At 41.0% G+C, this 20,548-nt stretch overlaps 2 protein-coding genes across 7 annotated transcripts in view; both read right to left on the bottom strand.

Annotated features, from left to right (window-relative positions):
• Positions 1 to 3,551: 3,551 nt before the first annotated feature.
• On the bottom strand, positions 3,552 to 17,343 carry LOC139368592 (N-fatty-acyl-amino acid synthase/hydrolase PM20D1.2-like). The gene is made up of 13 exons (XM_071107644.1): positions 17,058 to 17,343; positions 16,854 to 16,940; positions 8,060 to 8,295; positions 7,365 to 7,451; positions 7,148 to 7,281; positions 6,846 to 6,965; positions 6,311 to 6,386; positions 6,094 to 6,155; positions 5,892 to 5,970; positions 5,545 to 5,616; positions 5,159 to 5,324; positions 4,895 to 4,994; positions 3,552 to 4,519 (listed from the first exon to the last, which is right to left on the bottom strand). The coding sequence occupies exons 1-13, from the start codon at positions 17,275 to 17,277 to the stop codon at positions 4,390 to 4,392; spliced, it is 1,569 nt and encodes a 522-aa protein (XP_070963745.1). The 5' UTR covers positions 17,278 to 17,343; the 3' UTR covers positions 3,552 to 4,389.
• A 194-nt stretch (positions 17,344 to 17,537) lies between these two features.
• Positions 17,538 to 20,548, bottom strand: part of LOC139367659 (lamina-associated polypeptide 2, isoforms beta/delta/epsilon/gamma-like) — a 28,455-nt gene continuing 25,444 nt past the window's right edge. For 5 of the 6 annotated variants that reach the window (XM_071105927.1, XM_071105931.1, XM_071105932.1 and 2 more), the window contains 2 exons: positions 18,885 to 18,946; positions 17,538 to 18,674 (listed from right to left, as the gene is read on the bottom strand). In XM_071105927.1, coding sequence (XP_070962028.1) covers positions 18,395 to 18,674; positions 18,885 to 18,946 — 342 coding nt within the window. In that variant the 3' untranslated portion in view covers positions 17,538 to 18,394. Of the gene's footprint in view, positions 18,675 to 18,884; positions 18,947 to 19,541; positions 19,897 to 20,548 lie in introns of those variants that run through there. The other variant, XM_071105933.1, reaches the window with a different exon arrangement.

Here is a 20,548-nt window from a genome sequence, read left to right as displayed (position 1 = left end):
TTGAGTGTCTCTTGACCCTAGGTCCTGGCAGTGTTGTACAGACTCAGGACAATTGAGCTTTGGAGAAATACACAGATTTAAAGAGGAGCCTGTATGATCTAATGATCATGATCTTTTCTTCAAAGAAGTTCATGAATGTATCACTGCTGAAGTGAAAGCCATCCTCTCTTGGGGAATGCTTCTTTTTAGTTAGCTTTGCGAGTGTCAGTAATCAATGTTGGATTCTTCTTCTTCCTCCTTCTTCCTCAATTACGTTGGAAAAATAGGATGATCGAGCAGCAGTGAGGGCTCTTCGATACTGCATGGTACTGTCTTTCCAAGCAAGTCGGAAGAGTTCCTGCTTGGTGTAGCGCCATTTTCGTTCCAATTTTCTGGAAGCTTGCTTCAGGGCTCAGGTATTTTCTGTATACCAGGGAGCTAGTTTCTTATGACAAATGTTTTTGGTTTTTAGGGGTGCGACTGCATCTAGGGTATTACGCAAGATGAGAGCATCCCTCCAGCTAGGATGGAGTCCGTCACTCCTCAGCAGGCCAGGCTTGGTCCTGTTAATCTACAAATTCTATATTTTGCGAGGTGCAGAAAACAGTTTTCAACCAACGATTGAGTTGTGAGACTCTGCTGTAGAGCTCATCACTCCCCCTATCTGGAAGGGGCCAAAGACAATTACTCGATGCCAACATCTTTCTAGCTGATTTACACGCTGAAGCTATGTTGCTCTTGGTGACTAATTCATCCTAACATTTTTGGTGCCGACGTGGATAACAATATCCCTATACTTTACACTCGCCAGTTTCAGCCTTAGCCTGCACCATCTTCAGATTAGCTTTAACGTTGGTAGCCCTCCCCCTGGAAAACAGTGTATGATCGCTGGATGATTCATTTAAAGTCTAATACTGTGGATAATGGAGTTGCCAATGACTAGGGTTTTCAATTCGTCAGAACTAATGGTGGGAGGCTTCAGCGTCTCAGACCCAGTAACGGGAGGAGAGACCAGAGAGACATGGACTCTAACTCGCTGCTTAATGGAGAGAACAGGTTGAAAGTTTCTGTCGGTTGAATGAGCGATACCAGTTGAGCATTCCTACAGCATTTCTTTCCAGACACCATGAGAAAATTGTCCGGCAGTGGGGACTGTGCGGAGGGATTTATACTAACTACATATTGGTGGCACAGACGCTGTTTCATCCTTTCCTACACCTAAATTACCCTTGCCTAACGATTTTGTCTGAAGCTGGGCTTGCAGCAGGGCTATCCTCGCCATAAGGCGATTGTTCTCCTGTATATTATGAGTACAACGACTGCAATTAGAAGGCATGTTAATGTTACTACTTTGCGTCGGCTGGTGGAGGTTGTTATATAAGTATTCATACACATAGCTCATATAAACAAAGACATTCCGTCGTAAGAACACATACACCCAGCCACAAGACTGACCCCCTCTATTGGTCGGATGCTCAGGATAAGGCTCTGCTGTGCACCAATGGGGCTTCTGCTCTGGCTAGAGCAAGGCCCGCTTCCAACCCTCCGACCAGTCAAGAAGACCGAAACGACAAGACTCCACCTACTTTATTCTATGTATAAAAATGAATGTAACCGTTGTATAAGGCCTCTTTTTCACCTGACTCCTTGCCGAGTTATGTGAACTAGGTCCGTGCACGTAAAACTGCGGAACAAGATATCTTTGACTCATTAAAACTGTCTTTTGTTACAACTGAAATCCACTCTGTCCAGCGTCCGTGATTGGGTCTCAACTCTCCAGTATTTAAACACTAACAAGGTCCTGACAAATCACGTCCAGATAAAGTGTCCTGGTTGAAAAAGTTGAATGAAAAAAGTTGAGCAAGGGAAAAAATAAAAATATAAAACGGTAATTAAAAAGTAAAAACCGTAAAGTAAAGTTGGCAGGTAGCAAAGTAAGGTTAGCAACAAACCGCACAGCAGCACGTAAACAAGTCTACAAGTTGTGACAGGAAATTATGCGAAAAAGGTCACTAATTAGTAAAGAACTCCCCTCACCCAGTGTTGCCAACTACTCAGTAAGGAAAGTAGCTATTGGCTGTCCTAAAAGTCGCTAGAAGTCACTAAATGACGTCATTGCCTAATTTGCATAATTGGCCATGTGCATGTAATTGTGATGGACGCTGTAGGAGAGAGGAATACAGTTGTGGGAGAGACAAAAAGTGAGTAACAAAACACCCTAAATATGTTTAGAACTACAAATGAACTTTCTTCTGTCGATTCTTGTTTTTTTTTATGTCAGAATTCCAAACCTCCTCCTTTATCCGGGCCTGGGACCGGCAAAAGTGACCCAAAAGAGACACTGGCGGAGTTACTTATTTTTAATTTAATTTTTAATGTAATTTTTTTTTTTCTTCTTAATTTGGTTTGGTTTTTAACCTTATGGTCCACTTAGGAGCCTACAACAAGTCACAGTAAAACATGAACATTTTTAACCATAATTGTTTTTGCATAAATATCTACATTAACAATCTAAATGGACCAAAAAGAGACAAAAAACTGTCAATGGCAATGCGAGAAAATTATGGTAACTAGTCTGGCCCAATTCAGGTTAATTGTTAGTTTTTTCCAGACCCCCCTCCACACCTAGAGTAAAATTTGTTAACCATAAATGGCAGCTTGTTTTGGGTGGAACTGTTACAAGGCTTTGCCTTTTGAGTATGTTTTTGAGTTGTCACGTTTTTTTTTTTTTTTTTTTTTTACATCACTAAGTTTGGTGTAGAAATCAGCCTTACAATGCCCGTGTATCATCTCCAATAAACGACTTCAACCAACCTTTGAATTCAGGGTTTGATTCCCACTCCTTTCTGTATTTTTGAGTGTACAGGTTAGACATGATGAGCTAACCAACTAGATGTTTAGCTTATGTCACAGAGGCACACACACAGTGGACAAGGTGAGTAAGTGACTGAGGCTGTGTGAGTCAAATGCAGTGATTTATTTTAGATAAAGAACATTTTACATTTACATCCTGCCCTGAATGTAAGCCAGGGCGGGATCAGCCAGCGGCGGCTTCCCACATGCGCGATTCATTTGCAGTCTGGACGCGGAGGGGTGAACATCTCCTGCTCTGACTGCAGCTGGGAGGGACTGCTGTGCGAGGACTGGATAGCCTGTGAGTGCTTTTGGACGGTGGTGGGGCCCACGGCAACATCCGCTGCTCGTTAAGAAGAGTAAGAACGATACGTGCTTTCACATCAGTCTTCAAAAGTCTCCAATAAACACCAGAAATAGTCTTTTTTGAAAATGTGTCGCTAGAGGGGTCTGAATACTCACTAAATATAGCAATAAAGTCACTAATTTGGCAACACTGCCCTCAACTGGTTGTCTAGGTCTTAATTGAAAGGAAAACCCCAAAACCCAAGGAACAAACACTTTGACAACCTTGGTATAGCTGAAAAAAACTATTGTAAAGCTCCTTGTTAATGGTTTGGAATGACATTAGACCTACTGTCTGAACACTTCTAAAATAATGTCTGACTGTACATTGTAACAATTTGGACACATCAACTGGAAACAAAGATGGCCATCACCACAGTGCATCATGTTTATTAACCATTATGTTCACCACTCGCCCACATCAATGATATCTTCAGCTTTATTGGCCCAGTACCTCGCACACCGGGCAGCAGTATTTCAAGACATTTTTTTGAATTTCAGTTCTCAAACAGATAAATCAAGTATTGCACCTCAATTAACCTGTATTAAATATTCACACAAAAAACCTAAAGTAACTCATAGAAATCAGCAAGTAAGATATCACGCTTAGTCAAAATATAGCAATTTCAAGTTTCATACCATTAATGTGCATTGAAAATAAATGATTTATATAATATCTTTATATTTGTTTAGAAACCATTCCACAGGGAGGAAATTTGTCCAGTAGCTCTCACATGCACGCTGAATACACTTCACCCATCACAATGATTTCCAATTCAAGTTTCACGTCAATGACCAATAACAAAATAGTAACATATTACATAGATTTTCTATACCCATTAACTTTATGGCCATAATAAAAATCAAACTCCATCTCTCTTATGCAATACCGTCACCAGTGTTTTGTTTTTTTACAACAGAGATCAAAATCTCCATGTTACATGTATGTTCCTCGTGAGAGCCTTCCCCCTTTTGATGTCTGAGTAACATTGAATTGATGTACTCACTGATAATACAATCAGACTGTCTTCATTCAAACTATAGCATTGGTAGTTTGTTGTTTATAATTATATATTAGCATCACCAAGAGAGATCTGTACTTCATCCAAAATAAAGGAGGGACCCAACCTGAAGGGGTAAATAGAATCTAACAACAAACTCATTTTTATCTAGATTATGAATGTAATAGTGACCCCCAAATACCCTTCTGCTTTAGAGCTCATGGCCAGCACTGTGGGGAGAAGGGAGCTCCTTGATGTCACAGTTCTGGATCAGATTGAAATAAAAGACCACCAGTTCTTCATAGTTCTTCTTAGAAATCCTCTCGTTAATACCATGGAACCTGGAAATGTAGAGAATGCATAAATAGTGGAACGATAGCAAGCAAACTACAGTGTTAGTAAGGTGAGACTTTATCTTGTTTGTTCAATGCAAACAGAGGGCATTGTTAAACCTTCCTTGTCAAGACGCTGTGCATGTAGGGCTGACATACATTATATGGTTCAACCGTGTCACATGGCTAGATCATAAGACTGGAGTTTTAGTCTCCCGTTCAACAAAAGGGCAGTGCTAGAACAATCTCCTCAACCCCAACAGGCCATTGAAAGATACAGTATGTTGTACAGTACGTATCCAGTTACTATGACTACATTCAACACCTGATAAAGAGAGCTCTTCTCTACAGAATATCCAGTGCTCCAGCTACAATGAGTCGTACCTCTGGGTGTCCCCTGGTCTGATCCAGGTAGGTGCAAAGCGATAGATGTCCTTGGCCAGGTCAGTGTAGTGGCGGCTGTCTGTGTTCCCGATGCAGACACCTGCACGTTGGAATATGATAGATTTGTATGCTGAATACTATGTCATAAAAATGTGAACATGTTACCTAAAAAAATCATACCAAAAACAGGATCCCCCCCCTTTCCCCAACATCACAGTGGGCAAATCAAACAAATACCACTCCCTCTTCTATTCCGTTTCTTACCAGGCGCAACAGTAACTTGTGGGAACTGGTCCAGCAGGGTCTTCTTGATGGTCTGGAACCCAAAGGATGTTTCATCATACGAACTGACAGGCAGTGGGTCAAAACCATTCACCAGCTCCATCTTCACTCTCTCATCTCCCACTGTGGATTGGATGAACTCTAGAACCTGACAGGAAGACACAAACACTATACATTTTGAAAACTGGGGAGAGTTTCCTTGAACTGTACTTCAAAGTTGCCAGCATGACTAAATAGTTTATAAATTCAGTGTGTCGATTTTGTGAGATGGACCTATGATTTTAGCTTTACAGTATAATAGAACATGACTTTTTAATATAGCATGCTGTTGAACCATATATGTAGATGTGGGGATTAGCACTTTATACCTCTTCTACAGTCTGTGCTGGATGTATCCGCAGATTCACATAGGCCTCAGCAAGGGAGGGAAGAACATTCACCTATGAAGAATAGACACATCCAAGTATTGTATTTGGTTAATAGATGCAGCCCAAGACTATATAACATAAAACAATTGGAATGCTGAACATATACAACATTCTTTTAAAGAACATATCACATGAAATGTATGACATATTACAACAATTTCAAAGACCCCGTATTGAAAGTGCTTTCGAGACAAACAGCTGCTGAAACTATAGAAAACCTCAGGAGCATCACTTGAACAAACCACCTTCATGCACTATAACTCATTTATCATAACAAGACACTGTACCTTAACACCTGAGTTGAACATGGTGACTGCAGTTGTGGTTCTCAAAAAAGCATTTGTGTCAGGACTTCTTTCCATTACTCTGTAACATAAATACATGTTATTTAGGTTTTATAACTCAATCAAGTATAATCTGCAATTATTTCAAATTTAATTGAAAAAAATCAATGTGGACCAAACCAGAGAAATTCAGTGAGGGAATTACCTGCCAATAAGTGGAGAGAACAGCCACATATTTGACATGACAAACTTAATTGGGAGTCCAAACTGTAAGACAAAGACATTTCAAAGCGATTTAAAAAGCTGTGTACTTATTTTAAAATGATGTTAAGACTAGTACTAAACACTACACTCTATATCGCAGAACATCCCATAGGATAATTGAAGCCAATATAGGACAGAGGTTAGAAACACAGCATTACCCTGTGAGCTAAGTGTTCAAAGGTCCTGCGCTCAGGGCCTTCACCAAACAATATGGGCATAGGGTTGTCCTCCAACCTGACAAAACAGATCACGTGTGCTTAGAGAATGTGGGCTTAGGTTCACAACATGACATGACACAATATACTCTATAATGCAGACCTAAAACAATGTATGAGTTCACTCATACTCAACTGAGAGGAGTATACAACTTACTTACTTTCTCGTGTTCTTCTTATTTCTATTTCTTGTGCGTTTTTGTACTACTTTACATTATAGTACTATGGATATTGATTATTACATTGTTGGGATAGCGCTTGCAAGCAAGGCATTTCACTACACTTATGTGCGTGACAATAAAACCTGAACCTTGGGCCTTATAAAATATTTGTCTCAGGCTCTATAATGTTCATGGCTGACCAAGTAAGAAAAGTGGAATTCCCCTTCATTGAACTGTATCTGTAGGTGTTAAGCATTGGCTATACATAGAAGACCCATCTAGTCCGTGATGAGTGTGATTCCCAAATCCCCTTTCACCTTTTGACAGCTCCAGCCAGGATGCCGATGCTGCTCTCTCTGGGAGGCATGGAGGAGTGACCCGGGGCCTTGAAGACACTCAGTTTCACCGTGGCTTGTCCCTTCTCACTGATCCCAATCCTGACACACATACACAGGCAGGCCCACACACTTTTAATAAACAGTGAGTGCAACCTATGACGTAAACCTTATAAGTAGCACTTAATAAAATTCATTTATAAAGGCCTTTTTACATCAGGAGAGTGTCACAAAGTGCTATAGAGCCTAACATATGAGACAAGAGTTAATGAATGAATGCTTACAGAGCAGCAGGCCCCTGCAGACCACTGATGACTCCATCCAGCACAGCCAGACCCTCATCCAGTATGAACGCCAGCTGTACCCCTTTCTTCTTCAGCACCCTCACTATGTTCATGGCCCCCTGCAAGCCACCCACCTACAGTACAAAGAGAAGATCATGCTTCTGAATTCTGTCCCTTTCGGTTTCTGAAATAAAATACCTCTACTAACTTCACAAACCTCTTCATCATGACCCAGACCAATGAAGAATCCCCTTTGCGGAGAATAACCTCTTATCAACAGGTACTCCAGCGCCTGGAGGATTCCCTACAGTGAAAAACATAGGCTGTTTAAATTCTGACAATATGAAATCGTATCATTGGATGAGGAAAAACAGTAAACACATTGTTAAATCAGGCCCTTGGCTTAAATCAGGGATGGGTGTCCCCGCTCGTCAGCACAGAGAATTTTTACTTTTTAGAGTTCATTTCAGTGAATTCTTCACATTTTGCCACAGGGTGTAGAGAAAACGTTGCCGTTTTAAGCAAGTTTGCTCCAATTACAGATTTTGCCATTTTATTACTAATTTCATGCAATTCTACCCAAAATCAATAGGAGGGCCCCCCCCAGCAGGTCATCCCCCCAGCAGGTAATTTGACCATGACAACAAGTTTAGATTGCTAAATTAGTTTTGCTAAATTAGTTTTGCAGCCAGCTATCTAAAATAATGTAGCTGACATGGGCTAATTGACTGACCATCAGTGACTCACATAAAAAGAGAAACTGATGATGCACAACAAAATTTAAAAAATTGCACCTTGTGTATTCTACTACCTCTAACTCGCAACAGTCAATTGAGACCCCAACTGAGTTCCCAAAATTGACCAGAGTGCCTTGGGAAGTCCCATAAACCTCTACCTACGGTCAACACTCACCATGACGGACTGCTTGTTATCGATGGCCCCTCTACCATAGATGAATCCATCTATCTCCTTTGCAGAGAATGGTGGGACCTCCCATCCATCATTCTCATCAGCAGGCACCACATCTATGTGGGCCAGCAGCATGTAGGGGACCAGGGCCAGGTCAGAGCCAGGCACCCAGAACAGGTGGCTGTAGTTGGCCACAACCTCATGCTGGACCAGGTGGGAAGAGAAAACTGTAGGGAAAACTGGAAGAGGGAAAACATGTTTAGTGTAGGGCAGTGGTTCCCAAACTCTTTTGGCCCACGACGACAACCATGTGAAAATAAACATTCTGTAATTAACAGCCAATGGTAACTTTTTTAGTCTTCTCAACTCACAATTGCTTACTTTTAATGTGGGGCTATGAAGTTCAACCTGGATCAAAATTTGGGTTTTAATGCAGACGAGAGCACTGAATCCAACTTCACAGTTATGAGCTGGCGATGAGCACCATGAGTTTAATGTTGCTTTCAAGACAACGAGGTCAAATCATGACATCAATGATCTTCAGGTCGGAGCTCAAGAAAGAAGCTGTGCCTGATTCGCTTTTAAAATATATATATATTTTTTTAGTTTAACACTTTTTTTGGTTACTATATGATTCCATGTGTCATTTCATAGTTTTGATATTTTAGATTCTTCAAAGTAGCCACCCTTTCCTTGACGACAGCTTTGCACATTCTTGGCATTCTCTCAACCAGCTTCAACTGGAATGCATTTCAATTAACAGGTGTGCTGTCCAAATTTGAGATTTTTGGTTCCAACCGCCATGTCTTTGTGAGACGCAGAGTAGGTGAACGGATTATCTCTGCATGTGTGGTTGACACCGTGAAGCATGGAGGTGGTGGTGTGATGGTGCTTTATTTAGAATGCAAGGCACACTTAACAAGCATGACTCCCACAGCATTCTGCAGCGATACGCCATCCCAGCTGGTTTGCGCTTTGTTTTTCAACAGGACAATGACCCAACACACCTCCAGGCTGTGCAAGGGCTATTTGACCAAGGAGAGTGATGGAGTGCCGCATCAGATGACCTGGCCTCCACAATCACCTGACAACCCAATTGAGATGGTTTGGACTGCAGAGTGAAGGAAAAGCATCCAACAAGGTTTCAGCACTCCTTCAAGACTGTTGGAAAAGCATTCCATGTGAAGCTGGTTGAGAGAATGCCAAGCGTCTGCAAAGCTGTCATCAAGGCAAAGGGTGGCTACTTTGAAGAATCTCAAATATAACATTTGTTTAACAATTTTTTGGTTACTACATGATTCCATGTGTTATTTCATAGTTTTGATGTCTTCACAATATAGAAAATAGTACAATAAAAACCCTTGAATGAGTAGGTGCCCAAACTTTTGACTGGTACTGTATATATATAATTACTTTTCACAATCCCTAGTGTTGAGTGTTAGGGGGGTAAAATGAACATTGCTTTTAGAGCTGAAATGATACAACATAATCCCAGAAGCACAGCGCACTTGGTTTTAATGTCTGTAAGCCTTACCATTACTGAGATAGTCCAATTTGTGCCTAAATTGTGGGTCAAAAAGGTCACAGGAGATAATGCACAGGTCAAAGGCTTTGCCAAAAATTGCACCAAAATGTTACAAATTAGCTGTTGAAATATGTGCATAAATTGTTGTTCACAATAAATCTGATAAAATAATTAACTGTTGGGAAAATGCTAGTTTAACTGACTAATGCATTTAATCACACATGCTACTGAACTAACCAGAAGTAATACTTTTAGGGTTTTAGTGTGCTTATAAAAACAGCAACACTTGCAGTGGGGAGAACAAGTATTTGATACACTGCCGATTTTGCAGGTTTGCCTACTTACACAGCATGTAGAGGTCTGTATTTTTTTTTAATCATTAGGTACAATTCTAATTAATTACTTAAAAATCATACAATGTGATTTTCTGGATTTTTGTTTTAGATTCCATCTCTCACAGTTGAAGTGTACCTATGATAAAAATTAGACCTCTACATGCTTTGTAAGTAGGAAAACCTGCCAAATCGGCAGTGTTTCAAATACTTGTTCTCCCCACTGTATGTAATTCGACTACACTCATTTTTTTCCCTGCACACTCCGCTCTAAAACCTGAGCTAGAGAAACTGATCTAACAAACTGCTTCAGACTAGATTACCTGAGAAAATATTTGTGTTTGGTGGCAGCTAACCTTCCTGAGCTACTCTAGTTAAGGTGAGATTGTAAGTGTTCATAAATGTGTGCACAACAAACCATTTTCCAAACAGATTATTGGCCAATTTATTAGCAGCAAAGAAAATATTCCATACAGGCAGATGTCATTACACTAGGTGCATATCTTAAGTTCCTTAGTTCATAGTGAACATGCAAAAAAAAAAAAAAGTCAACCAATAAACTGTGTGCACGGAAGAAAGACAAACAGAACAAAAAATAAAGAAATAAAAGAAATAAACAAAATAAAAAAATATTACATTTGATGGTTAAAATGTAGACTGTCATGAGAGTTTAAGCTCTGAGCATAATGATCATGGGCTCACACATTACCTTGACATCTGTCCAGGGTTTCCTTTATGAAAATGTGGCTCCGGACATTTGACCTTGACAGACATTTGAGACATTTTGCAGACCAATATGCATTTGGTGCGTAACCTGATTAGAGTTCATCCACAGTGCTGTGAATGAAATAAATCACATTTAGATTATGGTAATTAGTCTTAGCAGAAAATGCAAGCCAAGGATGCATTGATGCGTATCGACGTTGTCGTCTAAACTTGAGGAGGAAATTGTCCAAAAACAAACTTAAGTTGCACTGACCCAACAATGATAAAGTGAATAGCACCGGGGATACGGCCGATGCTCTCCGCTGGTGCCAATAAGATAGGCCTATAGCCATTGTTTGTTTGCTCAATTAAGTTTTGGATTTATACAACAAAAAGACTGATTTGAGTCTTTGTCTTCTCTTTACAGCAATACCATTTGCTTTCCAAACTACGTTTTCACGCAATTATATTTCGAAATATTGTGATATGCCTGGCTGGGCCCCCTCTACTTTCCACAGACAGTAGCAACTCAATAATCATCTACGGAATTTGCTGCGCACGCTGCCCAAATTGCACGCACTGCCTTTGCTTCCAACTGTAGGCTATGCCATTTAAAACAATCCACAACTTGTTTTTTCTTTTAAGGCTTGGGGAATCTAAATGTTCCTCTGTGGCCAAATCATGCTTTAGTAACCTATTTTGAATTATTTTATTTATTTCTGTATAAACTGGAGTAGGCTAATTAGGCTATATAATTTTAGCAATTCATTTAGATTTACTTAGTCTTATGGACGCACCACCTACGAGCATATGTCAATCTACTATCCACCAAAGTAGAAAAGTTGACCTATTCTATTGGTCAGCTTGTCGAGAAAGAAATAGCCAAAAAAAGACTCTAGGACATGTATAGGACAATAGATCCCAAATTCATTTATTTATCCATTATTTTACCAGGTAAGTTGACTGAGAGCACGTTCTCATTTGCAACAACGACCTGGGGAATAGTTACAGAGGAGAGGGTGATGAATGTGCCAATTGAAAACTGGGGATTATTAGGTGACCGTGATGGTATGAGGGCCAGATTGGGAATTTAGCCAGGGGGTTAACACCCCTACTCTTACGATAAGTGCCATGGGATCTTTAATGACCTCAGAGAGTCAGGACACCCGTTTAACGTCCCATCCGAAAGACGGCACCCTACACAAGGGAAGTGTCCCCAAACACTGCCCTGGGGCATTGGGATATTATTTTTTTTAGACCAGAGGAAAGAGTGCCTCCTACTGGCCCTCCAACACCACCTTCAGCAGCATCTGGTCTCCCATCCAGGAACTGACCAGGACCAACCCTGCTTAGCTTCAGAAGCAAGCCAGCAGTGGTATGCTGCTGGTATGCTGCTGAATTGATCCCAAATTCATACAACCATCTGTCCGGCAGCGCCAATTAAATTCCACTAAATTATCCCATAGACCAATAAGCATTAAGCATGACTAGTCAAATGTATTTAGATCAACTGTTAGTTCCATCAATGAATAGGCTAAAAATCATTATTTCTCAATGGGAATTTTTCACCTTTTCCAAATTGTATTTCTCTCTATTAATTTATTTACGGCCAAAATCCGGTTATTGGAAACCTTGCATCTGTCCCACCCTCACAGACTGTGTACTTACATTATTCAAACTAATCGGTCAGAAGAGGCCATCCTGACGAGAAATATCTGTTAAACATGGGACGAATACAGGCCTATTAATATCAAATAAACCAAAACAGAATGAGCATCTTTAATTTCATACAAATATGTAGTTGACTGGCAGTCCTTGCCTCTCTCCCTCGACAGGTGACAAGCAACGTTCCTCTAACTAATACCAGACTTGCTAAAAACAGAAATTGTCACCTCCGTGGTCTCACTTGCTGCATATCAAATTGTTACTAAGAATTAGAGGTCGACCGATTAATCGGAATGGCTGATAATCATAACAATCGGAAATCGGTATTTTTGGGAAACGATTTGGTCGATTTTTTATTTTATTATTATGCATTTTACACCTTTATTTAACTAGGCAAGTCAGTTAAGAACACATTCTTATTTTCAATGACGGCATAGGAACAGTGGGTTAACTGCCTTGTTCAGGAGCAGAACTTTACCTTGTCAGCTTGGGGATTCATTTTTGCAACCTTCCGGTTACTAGTCCAATGCTCTAACCACCTGCCTTACATTGCACTCCATGAGGAGCCTGCGTGGCAGGCTGACTACCTGTTACCTTGGCTTCTTGCTGCCCTCACGTAAGTGGCTAGCTAGCATTAAACTTATAAAAAAACAATCAATCTTCACATAATCACTAGTTAACTACACATGGTTGATGATATTACTAGTTTATCTAGCGTGTCCTGTGTTGCATATAATCGATGCGGTGCCTGTTGATTTCTCATCAAATCACAGCCAACTGGGCCAAACGGGTGATGATTTAGCACTGTCGTTGCACCAAACCTAACCATAAATATCAATGCCTTTTTTTTAAATCAATACACAAGTATATATTTTTAAACCTGCATATTTAGTTAATATTGCCTGCTAACATGAATTTCTTATAATTAGAAAAATTGTGTCACTTCTCTTGAGTTCCATACATGCAGTCAGGGTATATGCAGCAGTTTGGGCCGCCTGGCTCGTTGCGAACTGTGTGAAGTCCATTTATTCCTAACAAAGACCATAATTAATTTGCCAGAATTGTACATAATTATGACATAACATTGAAGGTTGTACAATGTAACAGCAATGTTTTGACTTAGGGATGCCACCCGTTAGATAAAATACGGAACGGTTCCGTATTTCACTGAAAGAATAAACGCTTTGTTTTTTAAATGACAGTTTTCGGATTCGGCCATATTAATGACCAAAGGGCTCATATTTCTGTGTGTTATGTTATAATTAAGTCTATGATTTGATATTTGATAGAGCAGTCTGACTGAGCCTGCAGCAGCAGGCTCGTACGCATTCATTCAAACGCACCTGCGTGTGTTTCGCCAGCAGCTCTTCGCAATGCTTCAAGCATTAGGCTGTTTATGACTTCAAACCTATCAACTCCCGGGATTAGGCTGGTGTAACCGATGTGAAATGGCTAGCTAGTTAGCGGGGTGAGCACTAATAGCGTTTCAATCGGTGACGTCACTCGCTCTGAGACTTGGAGTAGTTGTTCCCCTTGCTCTGCAAGGGCCGCAGCTTTTGTGGAGCGAAGGGTAACGATGCTTCGAGGGTGGCTGTTGTCGATGTGTTCCTGGTTCGAGCCCAGGTAGGGGTGAGGAGAGGGACGGAAGCTATACTGTTACACTGGCAATACTAAAGTGCCTATAAGAACATCCAATAGTCAAAGGTATATGAAATACAAATGGTAGAGAGAGATAGTCCTATAATAACTACAACCTAAAACTTCTCACCTGGGAATATTGAAGACTCATTAAAAGGAACCACCAGCTTTCATATGTTCTCATGTTCTGAGCAAGGAAATTAAACGTTAGCTTTTTTACATGGCACATATTGCACTTCTACTTTCTTCTCCAACACTTTGTTCTTGCATTATTTAAACCAAATTGAACATGTTTCATTATTTATTTGAGGCTAAATGGATTTTATTGATGTATTATATTAAGTTAAAATAAGTGTTCAGGCCCTTAACCGGGTGACACAGTGGTTAAGGGCGCTGTACTGCAGCGCCAGCTGTGCCACCAGAGACTTTGGGTTCACGCCCAGGCTCTGTCGTAACCGGCCGCAACTGGGAGGTCCGTGGGGCGACGCACAATTGGCATAGCGTCGTCCTGGTTAGGAGGGCTTGGCCGGTAGGGACATCCTTGTCTCATCACGCACCAGCAACTCCTGTGGCGGGCCGGGCGCAGTGCGCGCTAACCAAGGTTGACGGGTGCACAGTGTTTCCTCTGACACATTGGTGTGGCTGGCTTCCGGGTTGGATGCGCGCTGTGTTAAAACCTCTTAGAACTACCCATCCCGGATCCGGTATATTTGTCATCAGCAACGCTGAATAGCATAGCGCAACAGTCAAACAATATTACTAGAAAATATTCATATTCATGAAATCACAAGTGAAATATAGCGAAACACAGCTTAGCCTTTTGTTAATCCACCTGTCGTCTCAGATTTTTTAATTATGCTTTACAGCAAAAGCAATAGCATAGCATTATGTACACTTAGCATCAGGAAGCTTGGTCACGAAAATCAGAAAAGCAATCAAATTAATCGTTTACCTTTGATGAGCTTCGGATGTTTTCACTCACGAGACTCCCAGTTAGACAGCAAATGTTCCTTTTGTTCCACCGGAAATAGCGGTCACGACAACGCAGACAAAAATTCCAAATTAGATCCATAATAATCGACAGAAACATGGCAAACTTTTTTTTTTTTTTTATTTATTTTTTTTACCCCTTTTTCGTAGTATCCAATTGTTGTAGTAGCTACTATCTTGTCTCATCGCTACAACTCCCATACGGGCTTGGGAGAGACGAAGGTTGAAAGTCATGCGTCCTCCGATACACAACCAACCAAGCCGCTGCTTCTTTAACACAGCGCACATCCAACCCGGAAGCCAGCCGCACCAATGCGCCGGAGGAAACACCGTGCACCTGGCCACCCTTGGCTAGCGTACACTGCGCCCAGCCCGCCACAGGAGTCGCTGGTGCGCGATGAGACAAGGACATCCCTACCGACCAAGCCCTCCCTAACCCGGGCGACGCTAGGCCAATTGTGCGTCGCCCCACGGACCTCCCGGTCGCGGCCGGTTACGACAGAGCCTGGGCGCGAACCCAGGACTCTGATGGCACAGCTGGCGCTGCAGTACAGCACCCTTAACCACTGCGCCACCCGGGAGGCCTAAACGTTTTTTTTATAATCAATCCTTAAGGTGTTTTTCAAATATCTATTTGATAATATATCAACCGGGACAGTTGGCTTTTCACTAGGACCGGGAGAAAAAATGGCTACCTTTCTGTGTTGCGCAAAAATCACACTGAGAGCCAACAACAAACCACTTACGCAATGTGGACATTTACACTCATTCTTCAAAATAAAGGCCTGCAACTACGTCTAAAGGCTGTAGACACCTTAGGGAAGCCACAGAAAAAGTAATCTGGTTGATATCCCTTTCAATGGGCAATAGGGATGCATAGAAAGACAGGGGTTTCAAAATAAGAGTCACTTCCTGATTGGATTTTTCTCAGGATTTCACCTGCATTATCAGTTCTGTTATACTCACAGACAATATTTTTACAGTTTTGGAAACTATAGTGTTTTCTATCCTAAGTTGTCAATTATATGCATATTCTAGCATCTGGTCCTGAGAAATAGGCAGTTTACTTTGGGAACGTTATTTTTCCAAAAATAAAAATAGTGCCCCCTAGCTTCAAGAGGTTTTAAAAAGCAGAAAGGCTTGGTTGGGTTGTGTATCGGGAGTTGTAGCGATGAGACAAGATAGTAGCTACTAACAATTGGATACCACGACATTGGGGAGAAAAAGGGGTAAATTGGGGAGAAAACCTCTAACCATTGCGAGCCAAACAGAACGCCCCACCCTCCCCAACAGTAAGCAAAGACAAATGTTAGCTAGCTAGGTGCTGTAGCTATCTAGCCAAACGGCTTGTTAGCCAACTCCTCGCAGTAAATCTACAATCGCGTCAGCATGAAAGCAACATTATCCCATTAACCGTATCTTTGTAGTGGTACGTAAATGTTGCTTAACTTCTGAGGCGGTTTCTGCTCTCCCCCCCCCCACAAAACTACTTCCAGGCGACAGTCAGCATGTATACTCGGAGTTGAAACACACACCGTTAATGATTGGACAAGATAACACCTGAAATTGACGAATGTGAAGGCAGTATTTTCCAGAGCGTGAAAAGGGGTCAGAAGAGTCAACCGCTCTGCTCCACTGAGTCAGGGTAAGCTCACACGTTGAAAGGCTTTTATGAACGTTTAAAAACAGACAACATCGACAAAGGAAAATGTCAAAATATTTAAGTTTATCAAAGTAATTTATAGCATCAGCGCCAAACATCCATTTTTTTAACGTGATATCATTTCTAGTGGAGTAAACGGATGCATTTCTGCTTGAGTATCATAAAGCAGTGTCGAAATGCTAATTGGTAACTGCGTGCTCAGTGAAAACATGTTTCCTACATTAACCGTCTGCCTATGGAATGGATCATCGTATACTCCCGGGACCTAAACAAAGTTACCTCTCCTCAGGAGGCTGTCGAACTCGCCCAGTGCGGTGATGTTGAGCTGCGTCTTCGCTGTTGACACCGTGGGAATCTGGATTGCCTCTGCATACAAAACAAGCCGGTGGCGTTGACCAAATTTAGTGTGCATGTTATAGCGATTATTCACACCATATAGGCTGACAAATTTGCTCAGTTTGATGAAGTTAGGCCGGATCTCACCTCTGAAATTAGCAAGAAGCTCCTTTCGCTGGTGCTGGTTTATGTCAGACGCAATGTTCTTCGTCTTTTCCCAGTGTGCAAGTTGAAGTCCTGAATTCACGTCAAACGTCAGAGTCCTTAAAGTGGCTGCAACGAAACATACTATAACAACGAATAATAAGCTGAGAGACACAATTTTGACTAACTTCATAATATTACATTTTCCACTGCGGTCAGTCATTTTTACTATTTGACAGTACACACAGCGTATTAATGCAGCTGCTCGTGACGTTTTTATATATGAGCGTCATGTGCTGGGCTTGAAATAGGGTACCCACCCTTTAAGTTAACATTTGAAATGGAAAGAGTTAAAGTTCGAGTATGGTCATCACAAGGATCCACGATAGCACTGACATGTCACCAGATAACCAGCATACTGACTAACTGTTCAACTAAATATGCACATGCATGCAGTTTGAATTAAAATGTCATACAGTGTTATTCAATTGGGACCATGTCCAAATGAAACAAATCTCTTTATTCAAAATAACTCAAACACAAAAGCAACTCTTGAAAAAAAAACACTGAATTCCCTAACATTTTGTTTAAAGTAGCTATTTCACACCCAAAATAGAAACGGAAAAAATACAGATGGGTTTGAAAAGGTAATGAGTATTCACAAAATATATTTTTTAATATTGCTTATTAGTTTGACATTTCAGTGCCCAAAAACTATACTGAATAAAAATACATTTACAAAACCTTTAAAACAAGAGAATACTGTCCCTGATCACATCTTTGATGAACTCTAACACAGACTGGACTTTGATAACCCCAACTGAACCAATGTGTAAATTGTAGCCGTAACGCCATTCAGTTCTCCTTGATGCATACTTTTAATTAAATACAACATCTTCCATTCAGTTACAAATCTCAAAATGGTATTATTTCTCTAAATTAAGCCTAATCACTTTATTTTCTGCACTTTCACCATCACTGTATATATTTGAACAGTAGTTTCATCTGAACATTTTCCAACCAACAAGGTTATAAGGGCGACCTTGCTTGGTTAAGAGTGACATCATCCAAAGTGTAAAGGTGAATTACAGTGACCAAATGAAGTTCCTCACAACAACTGTAAACCAATTTGTGGAGCATCCTTAACCCCCAAGTGTGCACTACTTCTCATCATGGTTTTTAAAGTTTAGGATTGGTATAAGCATTGGCTGTATTAAGTTTTATCCATTATTAAATTCATGCATAAAATGATTTCTCCCTTTAGGAGAAGGGTGGAGAATCAGTACACAGACCTAGAGCAGGGGAGTTACTCCTCCCTAGAGAGGGTGTACAGATGAGTCCTAAGGGTCATCCTGGAGCGACAGTCCCTCAGTCGCTGTCCCCATACTGAGGTTGTCCAGCAAGGCCACAAAGGGATGGTCCGAGCTGTGCTCCATGGCAGAGTAGATGAGTTCGAAGAGGCAAGTCAAGATGAGGAAGACCAGGATCTGGGCCCACAGAGGCACCAGGCAGCGCTCCAATGCCTGTCTCTGTAGGGTCATGGGACTGGCAGGCAGGTCTGGGTATTTAAACTGGACTGGTCGCCCCGCTGCACCCTTGATAGGCCTCCGACAGGTGGCACTGGAAGAAAGAGTATAATTTACCACATAAAAAAGGTAAACAAATAGTATTAGAATATGGAATCTAGGTAGCCTCAGTAAGCAGTAACCATAAAGTCTCTGGGACATAGCCTTATTTAACCTGAGAGATAGCTACCTTACAAATTGTGACTATTCCCCAATTATCATGGCTTCTGTATGTGTAGTGTTGTTTTATGGAAACTGGACTTACACAATGCCAGTGTGTATAGATTTGGTCTCTAGGAACTTCATCAGGACATCTGTGACCGGCTCCTGAAGAAGAGAAACCAATCAGACTGTCTGACCCAAACAGATGAGGAAAGAGAAACATCCACACTACCAGTGTCCCTCGCCATCTTAAATCAGATTGGGTGGAATGGCAAAGAGATAAAAGGTTAGGGGAAAGTCATAAAGCCACTTGTGGTTATTGTGCAAGACCTTAGGTTCAAAGTCGTGAGGTAAAAGTACAGTGAACCTTTTCTTAGTAAAACATTATTTTCGGTATGAATGAGCACTTTGATTAATGCACTAGCTTGGTTATATACATGAACAACCCAATCAAAGTCACAGTGATGGTAAAACCATTAACAGGATAATAAAGTATACCGTGTAGGCCTGCATATACACCGTAGCTCTAGTGTATGAACTGTTGAAAGAGTGAAAAGATGGGAATGAATCTGAAAGACAACTAATGTTAATGTAAACATGCTAATGTAAGTGCCTTGATATGCTGTTAGAAAAAGGAGGTCTTTGGGGTGACGCAAGGTGATCGGTTAGCCGTGGTATACTAGTCCACCATCGCCATGTCCTGCTACAAGAAGTGAGAAAAATAATCACTAAAAGTATATTCCACATCCCCTCTACTCACTCTGTTAACCGCAGCCCAGTGAATCACCCTGATGGGTTCTGAATTCTAAAGTTGAAATATAAGCAAGGATATTTTATGTTACTGAGGGAGAGAGGGGAATGCAGAACGTTTACATTGTCAGAACATGTTACTGTTAGACATCAGGTATCCTGTGGAAATGAGAAAGGCCACAGTCTGGTACAAGTCAACAGGACAGCCATGAGTTGGGAGTGAGGAATTTGGGCCAAGGTCAGATCAGATGAAGTGAGAAAGAACAGGAATCACTAAAGTCCTGTCTAGCAACAGAGATGTATTGGCTGTCCATATGTATAAGGAGGAGACTGAGTATAGGGGGAATGTTTAAATACCCGTGCTTGTGTGAATATGTCTTTGTCACCATTGGGTGAAAACTTGGTTTGAGCTTTTCATAGTTGTCTGTGAGTTTTTACTCTTGTTTATTTAGAACCTAACAACATCCACCCAGTAACCACCAACAACAGCTTGTTACAGATAAGATTACTGAAATGTTTGTGATTACTACTGACCCGGTGGGGCCTTGGCCAAGGTCCCAGAATATTACTCCCAGTGTGCTTCTGTGTTCTACTACTGGAGAGAGGGCTTTGACTCTCAATCTGTGATTCCAGAGGAAAACGTAAATACAGAATATCACTCATTGGTCATCACTTTAGTGGGGATTAGATATTTACAGTGCCTTGCGAAAGTATTCGGCCCCCTTGAACTTTGCGACCTTTTGACACATTTCAGGCTTCAAACATAAAGATATAAAACTGTATTTTTTTGTGAAGAATCAACAACAAGTGGGACACAATCATGAAGTGGAACGACATTTATTGGATATTTCAAACTTTTTTAACAAATCAAAAACTGAAACATTGGGCGTGCAAAATTATTCAGCCCCTTTACTTTCAGTGCAGCAAACTCTCTCCAGAAGTTCAGTGAGGATCTCTGAATGATCCAATGTTGACCTAAATGACTAATGATGATAAATACAATCCACCTGTGTGTAA

This window comes from Oncorhynchus clarkii, chromosome 16 (genome assembly GCF_045791955.1).
Source record: "Oncorhynchus clarkii lewisi isolate Uvic-CL-2024 chromosome 16, UVic_Ocla_1.0, whole genome shotgun sequence".
In the NCBI taxonomy this organism is placed as follows: domain Eukaryota; kingdom Metazoa; phylum Chordata; class Actinopteri; order Salmoniformes; family Salmonidae; genus Oncorhynchus; species Oncorhynchus clarkii.
This window is presented reverse-complemented; position numbering and strand designations above follow the sequence as displayed.